Below are 12,922 nucleotides of genomic sequence, written 5' to 3'. Positions count from 1 at the left end.
GCGTATTTGTTACAGCAGCCCTTTTAGTTCAGGAAGTTCTATCCAGTTCCGTTCAGTAGGTGGGACTATGCAGTCAGAGGCTTTGCTTTTTCTCGACTTTAAAGCCACTTAATCACTTGGACGTGGAGCCTGACAGAACTAATCACCACATGTGGCTGCAGAGGGCGCTGTGTTGCTTTAAACAAAAGTTAGATGTGAAAATATTTGAAGACAACACTGTTCACTGAAGTTATGTCTGGTTTGACATGTCTAACATGGCTTCACACAAAGGCCTTTCACAGCTCCATATAAGCAGTTCGAGAATATGTTGCATGAATCTTTCCCTTGTTAGTCGTCTCCCCACTGACTGTGGACCCTTCCTGTTTTTTCCTGATCCTGCCACGTTTATCCCCCCAACTTCTTCTCTATCCACCGCTCCCTTCGTCTCCAACCCCTCCGTTCTGTCCATCCATCTATCTGTTCTATGTCTCTGTCGTCTCTGCATGTGCCTGTTCCTTCAGATGTACCCAGCGCTTCAGATCTCCCATATAGAGAAGTCACAAAGACCCGTCACCATCAACGCCTGGTGTAAGAAAGGCTGGGGACACTGCCAGACACATCTGTTCATAGTGCTGCCCTTCCGCTGTCTAGGTAAGATCCACACACATCACTGCCATTAGATACTTAGAATACACAGGACTATCTACTTTTTACTCTGCACATGCCTGTAATCGGGGAAAACTTCTTGCTCGAGTCGGATTCAAACAGAAGCAGTAGAATTCGTGTCGGTCTTGATTAGTTTTCTATCTTGAAGGACAAAGAGGAGAAAGAAGCTCAAAGAAGAATCTTCTAGATCTGTAGACCGACTGTTTACTTGAGGTCATGGCATCTTTTTAGCAAAACTATAGTTTAATGTGAAAAAAGATGAAGACAAATCAAAAACCCATAACAAAAGTTAAAATAGGGGCAGTTAGAATGAACAGGGTGTAAAAAAAAAACCGACTAAAATGTAATCATCAGAATTTTAGGCCTTAAAATGTCTTAAATACATTAAATATTTTATAGCACTGGGTTTTATTCGTTTTCATTTCTGCTGGTCTTAAAAAGGTATTAAAGTCTCTTAAATTGAACTTGTTGAAACCTGCAGAAACCCTGACTAACCAAATAGTGCGTCTTGTGGAGATTTCACCATAACACAATACAGATCTTGTTGTGTCTTCAAGGGCCTTGTGAAATATCAACACAACAAGAAATTGCACAACATATTTTGCACAAAATCCAGAGGGACACAAATCATGATTCAGTGTGAGAGCATGTTGGTGCCTGCACCAATAATCCATCGGCTAACAGGATAAGCGATGACATTAGATTTTCTTTTAGTTCCACACATGGCTTCACTGATTTCAGGTATTGTTATTCAGGGACAATCTTTCCCTGCTTCTCTCCTAGTACCACCGTTTTCTGATGGTGTCACTACATCATGGTATTTAGTTTGATACACGCAAATCACCATGCACAGCTCCACAGTGTTGCAGAAGGGCCATGCCTGCTTCCAACCACCAGGAGCATAATGTCAGCCAACAATAGATGAGTGAATGAAAGGATGAGTAATGAACAGTGAGTCACTCTGGAGTCATGAATCACTTTTATTCGTACGTCACAGAACTGTATAACTGACTCTGGCTTGTTTGATATTCTATTGTACTATTGTTGTATTGAAAACATCCCTTTATATTCGAGCCCTAAAGAACAGCTGGCAATAATATTGTTGTATAAGGAGCAGGATTTAAACAAAGTCAGAAACAGGCTGTAAAAGCTGTTCTTTATTTCTCTGTGGTTTATTGTATGAAACAAAGTAGTCACCCACATTTATGATCTCTGAATGAATATTTTATATTCATTTTAAGCAAAGCACATTTTACTTTGTGTCTGTGACTCGCTGCTGTTGCTGTAGTTTGTCCGCACTTAACACATTTATGATTTCTGTCAGAGGTAATTTGTGCCTCTCATCCACAGTTAACTCTGCTGGTTCACAATCACACTCACACAGCTTGTGCTTATTCACATACTCCGGTTTTCCTCACTAAAGCAGTCTGCTCAAGTCCAGTTTAACTTTATCACTGACGCTACCTGAAGTCAACTTCCACCGACCTCACCATCTCCATACTCTTCCTGCAGAGGGCGAGTATGTGAGCGAGGCCCTGCTGGTGCCCGACCGATGCCGATTCCTCCACCAGGAGCAGATGGATGCGTGTGAGAGCCACGTGTACTGGCACAACATAGCTAAAGAGGTGAGAGGAGTGGGGAAATGGCTGTTTTATACTCCCATTAAAGGTACAGTGTGTATAATTTTGTGATATTGAGTGTTGAAATTGCATGTTGCAGCTGAACACACCTCAACTCATCCTCCCCTTCCAAACATGAAAGAACCTGTGGTAGCTTCAGTTGTCATAAAAACTCAAAAGGTGTTTAGTTTGTCCAGTCTGGACTAATGAAAAAAACATGGCGGCCTCCGTAGAGAGGGTCCCCTCGATGTAAATATAAAGTATTTAAATATAAAGGACCTTTTCTGGGGTAAAGAAAACTACAATTCGTAAAATTTAGATGAAACTAACTAGTGAAAACATCATGAGGATTATTCTCCATTAAATCTCTGCCAATAGTTCCCTTTCACCTAAATCTGGACCTTTAAAGCAGAAAGGTAATTTGTATTTGCCTTTCTACTGATGCACAAGTTTCCATGTGCACAACAAAGTTTGCAGTGCAGGTTTTAAGCCATTTGTGCTGCCAGTTGTAACAGCAGTGGCAGACCTTAGACGGTGCTCCCTGTGTTGTATTACGTCACACTTTGTCTGTCCACTTATCTGAGGTGTTTGTTCAAACATTTTTATTATTATTTTCAAAGAGAAAAAACACGAATCAGAACTGAAAGTTTCTTTTAACTTTCAATTCAAAGAGATGGGGGTAGGGATGGGGGTTGGTAGGTGTTCCAAAAGTGAGACGCTATTACCAAAACTTACGGGTGAGGTTACATTCGATTTTTTAACCCTCCTTGCACATCATACAGTGTGTTTTAAACTTTGTGGATCTGATTGCCTTCCTCTCAGGAATGCACCGCAGACAATCTGGAGCTTCACAGCTACGGGATGCTGCTGCCATGTGGCGACCGTTTCCGAGGCGTCGAGTATGTGTGCTGCCCAGGCCGAGGGAGCACCAGTGGTAAAGGAGACACAGAGGAGCGAGAGGTCCCTGCTGTTCCTCAGACATTTACATCCCAGACCAGCGGAAAACCTAATTCTGTGTAAGACATGAACATATTCAGCTAGACGACACAGAGATGTCGGAGAACAAAAGGTTGTGTGTGTTAGTCGACATCAGAGTAATGTCTGTTGACACTTTTCCACAGCACCAAAGTAACAGCCCCCACCCCAAGCCCCTCTCCTACCGACACAGATGTGGACGAGGCCGATATGGAAGAGGAGGACGATGAAGTGGTGGAGGAAGAGGAGGAGGAAGAGGAAGATGAGGAAGAGGAGGAGGAGGTTGTGGATGAGGAGGATGTGGAGGAGGAGGAGGAGGAGCAGGCGATAGCTCTGAAGGATCCAGAGGAGTATGAATACCCCATTGACTCAGGTCCCTACCAGACAGCCGACTATCTGGAATCGTTTTATTACGACAAAAGCCTCAAACCAACCAGCTCTGCACCTCTGATGAAGGACAGCTGTGAGTGTCCCTCATTTTTCCTCTTAATCTTTAAATTGTTTTTTAAGAATACTTACTAAAACATGTTTAGTAGCAGTAAACATAGTCAAAACTGACAACTGACAGAGAATAGAGTTGTGCTCGTTGCTCTCTGTTTCCCTTTATCTGCCTGTGATGGCAAAATATCCCGGATTCGAACACTTTCATCTTGGACATTTGTAGCCAGAGTCTACGCAGTAATGATTGGGGGACCGAGCCGCGGTAATGAGGGCATTCAACCAACCGTGAATCAGTCTCAGCTGTCAATCGCAATTTTTCACCTCTTAACTTAATCAACACATACACACATACATCGGTGTGATAAGAACTACCTAAAGTGACAGACACCATCTTTGAGAAAAATCTGTTTGACTTTAGCTTTTAGTTTGGCCCCTGCCCTCGCCACTAATATGGAGGAGGCAGGGTTTACGGCTTTTACCACAGGACGCCACTCAGAATTGGTCAGTTAGACGCACAATTTATGACGAAGGAACACACACTTCCAGTCAGTTAGCCAGGCAAAGTTACATATTATACCCAACCCGAACAGAGCCACCTACGTACATCATAAAATATAATCCTCCAATGGAAATAACTCTTTTATTTGCATTTAAAATAATCAAAGTAATGAATCAAAGCGAAATGTGGCCACTAATGTCTGCACTTTTTCAGTAATCTTCTCATTTTCTTATATTTGGAATCAGTTGAAAGCTCCACAAAGCTGAGTAACGTTTTAATCCTGTGTCTTACACAACATGACACGGGTTTTTCCTTGTTCTCTGCTCGGATTATAAAAAAAACATAAGAACTCTTATCTTCCATCTAGACTCTCTCCAGGACAAAGTTGTTTTCCATTGTTGCGTTTTCATTTTTTCTTCCTCAGCCGAACCTTGTCGTGTTTTGACCCTGTAATTTAAGGAGTGATGCTCTCTGGCTCTTGCAGAATACATGGCAGCAACAACCTCTGTTTTCTGTCTTTCCCATCCAGTGATTGCGCCCCGGCCCACAGATGGTGTCGATGTTTATTTTGAGAAGCCGGTGGACGACACTGAGCATGCCTACTTCCTGCGTGCCAAAACAGACTTGGAGGAGCGCAGGATGAAGCGCATCAATGAGGTGAATTTCACAGAGATGAGAGCAGGCTCATGCTGGGTTGGCTCTCTACTCTATCTCACAGGATGACAGGGCCACTGGCCTGGACGTGTTTCACCTGCATTCAGAAACAAAAAAGACAAATAAATTCCACATATGGCCCAAAAAAAGTGTTGAACTGGGGCTGGACGGTAACATGGATGGTATATTCTCAAATATAATAAATTCTTATTATTTTACTATTCATTTCCTTCCATGAATGTTATCATAGTTTATCAATGTATGAAGGTAAAGTTTCATATGTGGTGGAAGTCTTGAGTTTATCACACTTGTGTTTCTAGCTATGTTTGTCTGTATGTGGGTGTTTTTCTTTCCTCATGACTTCTGTACGACTTCAAGATTTTATTTTTAATTTGTATCTTTGGCTGTGGTTTTGCAAGATGCAAATGTGATGTTGCTGCCAAGCCACTAAGCTAAAAAAAAGCACAATGTCTTTACAGATGCAAGGTTGTGTGTTTAAAACTTTTACCTTACATTTTGTTTTGTATTCCTTTTTTTTCATTTTGAGGACTACATATATTTACTTCTTTGATGACAGGATGGACACTGCTCTGTCTCATGTGTTCTTTAAATAAGAAGCTATCAGCAGCAGTCGGTCCACTGCTTTCTAGTGTATCTGACTGATTTTGCTTCTTTCTTTTCCTCAGATTATGAAGGAATGGGCAGAGGCAGACAACCAGTCAAAGAATCTGCCAAAGTCAGAGCGACAGGCCTTGAATGAGGTACGAGGACCTTTTTCATCCTGCTTTATTTTGAAGTTGAAATTTGGAAAGAGATTAACATCGTCCTTGTCCCTCCTCCCTCGTCTTTCCTCTGTCAGCACTTCCAGTCCGTGCTGCAGACGCTGGAGGAGCAGGTCGCTGGAGAGAGGCAGAGGCTGGTGGAGACTCATCTCGCCAGAGTAGAGGCTATTCTCAACAACAACCGCCGTCTGGCTCTGGAGAACTACTTGAATGCCGTACAGTCTGATCCCCCTCAGGTAAGTGCCAGGGCGTTGGGACAGGGTGGGCAAAGCAGGCAGTTTCTTGGGGCCCCCAAGCTGAGGGGCATTGCCAATTCTATGATTGTATGTGTACCCAATGACACCACATCACTAAAGCATTTCGTTGAAGAATATAATGCATAGATGTCTGTGTTTGTGTGATGTGTTTGGAATACTTAGATTTTATTTATGTGTATCCACAGTATGCACTTCGTTTATAAATTTGATAATAAATGAATCTTTTGAACATTGTAGTAATGGGATTTGGTTTCAGAGTTCCTCTTACCGTCGGCCCCCAGAGACCCTTGAAACACTCCTGGGAAGTGCATCACGGAGCTCAGAGGAGGGGAGAGAATAAAAAAACGATAAAATGTGTGTCGATGACAAACCTTTAACTCCATCTCTGGCATTTCTTCAACTTTGTCTTCCAGCCGGACCGCGTGCTGCAAGCTCTGAAGCGATACATGGCTGCGGAGCAGAAGGACCGCAGACACACTCTCAGGCACTACGAGCATATTGTAGCTGTTGACCCCCAGAAGGCTGAGCAGATGAAATTCCAGGTGTGTGTCTGAAATGATTTTTTCTCACATCTGTGGTTTTGTTATGCAAGGCTCTTTTTCTGCTGACCATAAAACACACAGAACATTGTGGACTGAAGAGTTAGTACGTGCCACAGATAAGTGAATAAAAACTGAACTGTGAGAGGTGAACAGATTCAAATTGTCTTTTCATTAAACCAACATCAAAGTCTGTCTTTGCTGACTTCAGAAAAAGCAGCTCGAGACGTGTGATCCATGCATTTTGGATTCAATTAAGGAACAAATTCAGTGCTTCTCTCTTCACGGCTCATATTCTTTTATTTAGCCTCTTGGTAAAGAGCCGAAGTCCCATGAATTTTTATATTTTCCAGGTGTATACACATCTCCATGTGATTGAGGAGAGGATGAACCAGAGTCTGGCACTGCTGTACAAGGATCCTAATTTAGCTGAGGAGCTGCACAATGACATCCGTAAGTATTAGATTGTTACCCATCATTTTTATTTTTATTTTTTCGTCTACTGTATGGATGGACAGCATGTTTCCACCTCTTCTCACTATCCAGAAAACTCAAATATTCTGGATACAAATTCTGCCTTTGTGTTCATTTGGAGATGGAGTCTGCACTGTAGTGATCTTGGGACAGAGCCTCAGTAGTGAGAACCTGTTTGTACACCTGCCCCACCAATCCTCTCACATTTAATAGCATCAAATAATGAATTAAAGAAACCAAGTGTAGTTGACGTGAATTTGTTTTTTTTAGTTTGGTCCAGGTCCCATGACCTATACTCCAGCCAGCCACCAGTCGAATTATGATTTTTTTTAAATTGTCATTATGTGTGACTTGCAGAGGAGCTGCTCAAGGCAGAGCGAGGAGACATCGTCGAGCTCATGACCACCTCCTTCTCTGAGACTCGCACGACGGAGGAGCTGCTGCCGGCTGAGAGCGAGGAGGAGAAGGACGATGAAGAGGAAGAGGAGAGAGCCTTCCAGAACAGGCCTTATCCTCCCCGCACTGGTACATATCTACATAAACCTCGTACACACACCCACAAATTCAACATTCTTAAGTCTGTCCCTATTGTTGTTGCATTAAAGTGACGTGTAAAAAATATGTAACTTCTTCTCTGATTTCCACCTTTTTTCCTCTCTGCAGAGTCTAATAAGAAAGGTGAGCTGCTGATCATTACAACATAAATGTTTTTGTATTCTTTACTTTTGCTCAAACTCTAACATGGTCTTGCATCTTTGACTCCATCTATAGCGACTGCAGTTGATGAATATGATTATACCACATCCGAGAGAGGCCCTACTTATGAATACGAGGAAAAGGTAAGAACATTATAAGTGTAGCCTGTGATATTTTAGATTGCACACAGAAATACAGTATATGACTTGTTTATATATATGATATCAGTGGTTCTGTGTCTTTACAACCCCCTTTATTCATGTTCATTATCTGTATGCTCAGATTAACACCTCTGCAGAGCTCAAGCAGGTCGTCAACAAGCCGCCTGAGATTGCGAGAGATGAACTGGTCAGGATTAAATATAAACAACTTCACACTCTTTGTTTAAAAAAAGAAGAAACATGAATTCAAATGAAAATAACGTGTAATCTTCTCCCTCCTTCTTTAATGTCTTCTTTCCAAAGCAACCCGATGCTTTGGAGACATTTAACCGCGGCGCCATGGTGGGGTTGCTGGTGGTGGCTGTGGCAATCGCCATGGTGATGGTGATCAGCCTGCTGCTGGTGCGCAGGAAGCCATACGGCACTATCAGCCATGGCATCGTAGAGGTACGACCCCACACAGTCCTTAAATGACAATCTGTGGCCTTAAAAGACAAGATCTGTCTGTGTACTTAAAAAACATGTAAATGTTGCATCATTGCTTCGATCTATATCTCAACATGAAGTCTAAAGTCACTTTTGATGTGCTTAACGTTGAGCATAAATATAAAGTATACTACATTTCTATTAGGGTTAGATATGAAAAAACCCATTCTCTGAACTGATGGTGTGGTCTCTGCTCATGAACCTGTTTTTACTGTGTAATAATTTGAGCCCCTGTGTGTCTCGCAGCAGGTCGACCCCATGCTGACACCAGAAGAACGGCAGCTCAACAAAATGCAGAACCACGGTTATGAAAACCCTACCTACAAATTCTTTGAACAGATGAACTGAGGCGCTGGGGCCGCTAACAAGTCATGCCCGACCACATGTCCCCCCCCCCCCCCCCACACACACAGTCTTCGTTACAGTGGTACACTCCCTTTTGACGGATTTATGACGTGTTGCAAACATAAAATAATTGAGTAAGAACGGGGCACATCCCAAACCCATTGTAAATGACCAACAGCAACTTTACCATCATCACCAGAATGTGAATAATAAGATATAATACAAACTCACGTCACCCATCCTAATCTAATACTCTCCCGGGTTAGAGTCTAAGGGTCGTTCTCTATTTCTTTAGCGGTGCCACAACATTTCGTAATCCTGAAAATGGTCACGTCATAGACAATTAAAACCATCCCAGTGGCATGACTTGATCTACTGCTCCTCACTAGACACTGAAATTGAACGGTGCATAATGCTTTATAGTGTTTATTTTTCAGTAGTAGTCTATTTGTTCAAATTGTACCACAGTTAGATATAATGTATCTGTGTAGATGAGTGTGAATGACACCCTCGTTAAACTATGGTGTAATTTTCAATTCTAAAACCCACTCAGAGATTTTAAAAAAAGGGCAATTACGCAGCAAATTGTCGAGCTAACCTTACCTCCATGAGCTACTGTAACATTGGACAATACCTCTAATAGTAAAACATGACGCGGGGATGTGGAGGTGTTTGCTTGGAATGTGTGAGACATTTAGGCTTTTGTTTGAAAAAAGATCAGAGGAGGCGTAACAGAAGTGTTTGCTGGTGGTACAAAAATACTTTGTTTTGTTGACTTGAGAGGATCTGTCCCCTTTGTTATTGATCATTTGGCAAAATATACCAAATATTCCATTCAGCTAATTTAGTCAGTGAATGAGTTCATTTAATATCTCCTGCTACCTAAAGAACTGTAAAACAGGAATAATCAGAAGTACGTTATTTTAATTCAAGCATGACAACTTGGTGTATGATGCTGCTGTATTTATTTGTGTTGTTCCTGTCATTGCTTTTGAGAAGTCGGAAATGTCACCGTTCGAAATGGACACTGTAAATAACGTACGAAATACATACGACTAGATGTAGACATTTCTATGATTAATTTGCATTGATGTAATGGAATAATACATAACAATAGAACATTGTGCTGATACGAGAAGGAAACATTTTCCTAACATGGCTGATTGAAAACGGACTGTTGTAAAAACCAGCACAAGACAACGACACAGTAACTTCTTTCTGAATGTATTTAAGGTAGACGTTGAGATTCCATCTTCTTTTCAGTGACGCATCACCCCCCCCCTCCCCAGTAGACCGTAATAGCAGTAGTGACGTTCGAACACAACAGACATACGAAATGCCTGATGCTCCCCTAATCACTTCATGTAGCAGCCTCTTCATCTTTTACATTTGTCAGGTGCGTATCCGAGCAGAGGAACTTGTATGATAGAAGCGGTGGAGGTTAAAGAGGCCACAACTGTAGTCATGTGAAGTGTCAGTGTGTGTAAGTCCTAAAACCAAACCACACTCAGGCATGATAGTCGTAAAGAATACTGTATGTCTCTAAATCTGCCAGTTTGACTCAACATCATTGAATGTTAGTTGCATTTCACTGAATGATTCATCGTAGTTTGTCATATTTATGATCAGCATAATAACCCGTATAGGCAAGTAAGAAAAGGGAATGCCCCCTTTTTTGATCTTTGACTGCTTCATGTGTGACTCTGATTTCCTTCAGCCACTGTATCAGAACGTGGTGCAGAAAGGTCACATTGTGGAGCTTTTTTTTTCAAGCTTTCTTTGCTGAATTCAGTAGTAGAGATTATCCATACAGTAAAAAAGAATCAGCTCATACTTTATGTTTTCCACGCTGGTGGCAGTTTTCTTTAAATTCATTAATCCGTTCATTCAGAGGAAAAGTCGTTTACTTTTTTTTTTTCTTTACTTTTTGTAACGTTTGCTTTGAAATAAGCAACAGAGTCGGATTATCAGATGGTTTTTTTTTCTATCTTGCATTAATCTTGGGTTTCTCTTGCTAGAAGCAGGTGAATTGCAGGTAGTGGTTGTGTTATGACGTTTGACGAGGAGAAGTCATAGCCCTTGTATAATTTGTACAGCTACGTTAGTGAATGAAAACGTTGTATGTTCACAGTTTAAGTCAGTCGATCTTGTAATGATACTACTGAGACCATAGATGAGAATAAGCTTGCCTGTGTTTCCCAAACCACTGAAGGGTTCCTACCAGCATTTAGCAGACTTAGAATGGTGTATACTGTAGTTACTCCAATCACATTTGTACGTCAACCCTCTGTCCAACTCTAAACTTCTTTGTTGGTCTGTCCCCTTAACTTCCCAACGAAATATAAACAATGTTATTGAGATTTTAATTGCTGCATTATTGCCTTTTACAAAGCTGTGTTTTGGATGTAATTATTCTGTATTTTTTATTTACATGTAATAATCAGTTGGATCAAGGGTCATGCTTTTCACTTGTAATGTAATTTCAGAGGCTTGTTCGAGAAAAACACAAGTTTATAATGTTTGGAAATGTGAAATGTAGACGGACACGGCCTCTGCCTAATTGATGAGGAGTGGCACTAAGCACAAGTAGAACTAAATTACTCCATTTGTGTACAGGTTGCTAAATGTTCGATATTGATTGTGTCTGTCTGATTTCAATTACAGTGCATTGATTCGAGGGATGTTGATAGCATCGCAGAGAGAGCTGTCCTTCATTTTCATTCAGACCTTTAACCAAAGACACGCTCCGCAAACAAGCAGACAGATATTCTAATTTGGCAAAAAAAGAAAAAGTGCTCTGTTGTGTTACTGTATTTGTAAGCAATCTGAGAAATTAAAACTGGTCGAGCTAATTAATAGTGTAATAAAAAAATGAATGACCCATAAAATACCGTGTCTGTGCTTTGTGTGCTGTCTTTTTCTGAGCTGTCATCACACAGAGGCAACATGACTGAAAACTGACCGTGACATTACCCTTGTACTGAACTCTGTGATGTGGAGGCCTCTGTCATCAGGGGGGAAACTATCTTGGTTACTCACTGGAAAATTCGTTTTTTCCTCTCCAGTATCCCCTCAGTTGAATTTCTGGTGAAAAGAAACCTTATGCACACACAACATGTGTTATGCTACATTATAAAACAAATTTACACTATTTTCATTGCTGAATAATCCTGATCATCTGTGTAACAATCATGTATATATCATCTATTTGATGCTAAAGGTGAGTTCCTGCATAATATGGACTTAAACCACAGTTAAGATAAGGTTTTCTCTCAGTTCACAGAGTGTAGTTTCACTTACTCCTCAAGCCACAGAGTCGTTTCTGTGAAGCCAATTTTGCAGTTCACATCCTGTCAGGAAAAGCCTCATGTGATTCATGCTGCCACATTCACACAACTCAAGCTGAAAAAACAACATATATGTAATTATAATATAATTTAATATAATTTCAGTTATATTTAGTTTATACAACATTACATATTAAGTTGTGTTCTATTAGGTGCCTGAGCTAAAACATGTCATTTACACCGACACATTTATTGTACAGGGAAAGCAGGGATACATAGGTGCCAATGATGATTTGTAATTCATTGTACTGTATCGATATACTGCAATGTAGCTGTGGTGTGCGTTGAACTTTTATACAGTACTGTATAAGTTGTTGTTATAAAGTTCAATGCAAGCATAGCTTTAATCTGACAGTCCCTTGGCAGGGCCCTAAGCTCGTTGCACCCACAAATTACAAAGAAGTGTCGAGCCCGGCCCCCGAGCGCTGCACAGGTTCACTTCTTCCAAACCACAACACTGACTGGTAGTGCTGTCACCCAAATTACTGTGAAAAAGGCTCTGTGGCTGTACAGTGACAGTTAGTCATTGATGCCTCCAGTGCACATTAGTCATCTTGATAGTGGTTCTTCTGAAGTCGACTGCTCCCTATACCACCACTGTGGTAATGTAAGACGACTCATGCAAACTCAGACTTTTATCACATCACAGTGTGAGTGTGTGTTTTGTTTAGTTCAGTAACACTTTGATTCATTCAACAAAGCAACAATATGAAACCCCTTAGCATGCAGATTCAAAACGCTGCCGTGTACATCAAACATGAACTGTGCAGTTGATGAATTAAAAAGATTAAAACGTCCTCATCGTCACATAAAGTGTTTGGATACTGCAGAAAAACAATTATCTAGGGTTTGAAGACAAGACCCACACAGATGAGTGAGTCAGCGTTGATGCTGGGTTAGGTGTCTGACTGTGGCTGTTCAACTGACACTGAGAGGACTGTAGGTGCTGAGGAGTGTATTGTGTGTACAGGTTGGGGGGGGGGTGGGGGGGGGGTGGGGGGG

At 41.3% G+C, this 12,922-nt stretch overlaps 1 protein-coding gene across 2 annotated transcripts in view; it reads left to right on the top strand.

Moving 5' to 3' along the window:
* Positions 1–11,461, top strand: part of aplp1 (amyloid beta (A4) precursor-like protein 1) — a 31,725-nt gene extending 20,264 nt beyond the window's left edge. Inside the window, exons 3-17 of one of the 2 annotated variants that reach the window (XM_020092711.2) lie at positions 501–630; positions 2,158–2,270; positions 3,087–3,280; positions 3,386–3,702; positions 4,709–4,836; positions 5,520–5,594; positions 5,693–5,851; positions 6,286–6,414; positions 6,765–6,864; positions 7,243–7,410; positions 7,549–7,563; positions 7,657–7,724; positions 7,864–7,929; positions 8,046–8,189; positions 8,478–11,461. In XM_020092711.2, coding sequence (XP_019948270.1) covers positions 501–630; positions 2,158–2,270; positions 3,087–3,280; positions 3,386–3,702; positions 4,709–4,836; positions 5,520–5,594; positions 5,693–5,851; positions 6,286–6,414; positions 6,765–6,864; positions 7,243–7,410; positions 7,549–7,563; positions 7,657–7,724; positions 7,864–7,929; positions 8,046–8,189; positions 8,478–8,576 — 1,905 coding nt within the window. In that variant the 3' untranslated portion in view covers positions 8,577–11,461. Of the gene's footprint in view, positions 1–500; positions 631–2,157; positions 2,271–3,086; positions 3,281–3,385; positions 3,703–4,708; positions 4,837–5,519; positions 5,595–5,692; positions 5,852–6,285; positions 6,415–6,764; positions 6,865–7,242; positions 7,411–7,548; positions 7,564–7,656; positions 7,725–7,863; positions 7,930–8,045; positions 8,190–8,474 lie in introns of both variants that reach the window. The other variant, XM_020092710.2, reaches the window with a different exon arrangement.
* Positions 11,462–12,922: the final 1,461 nt, after the last annotated feature.

This window comes from Paralichthys olivaceus, chromosome 13 (genome assembly GCF_024713975.1).
Source record: "Paralichthys olivaceus isolate ysfri-2021 chromosome 13, ASM2471397v2, whole genome shotgun sequence".
NCBI classification, from domain to species: Eukaryota; Metazoa; Chordata; class Actinopteri; order Pleuronectiformes; family Paralichthyidae; genus Paralichthys; species Paralichthys olivaceus.
This window is presented reverse-complemented; position numbering and strand designations above follow the sequence as displayed.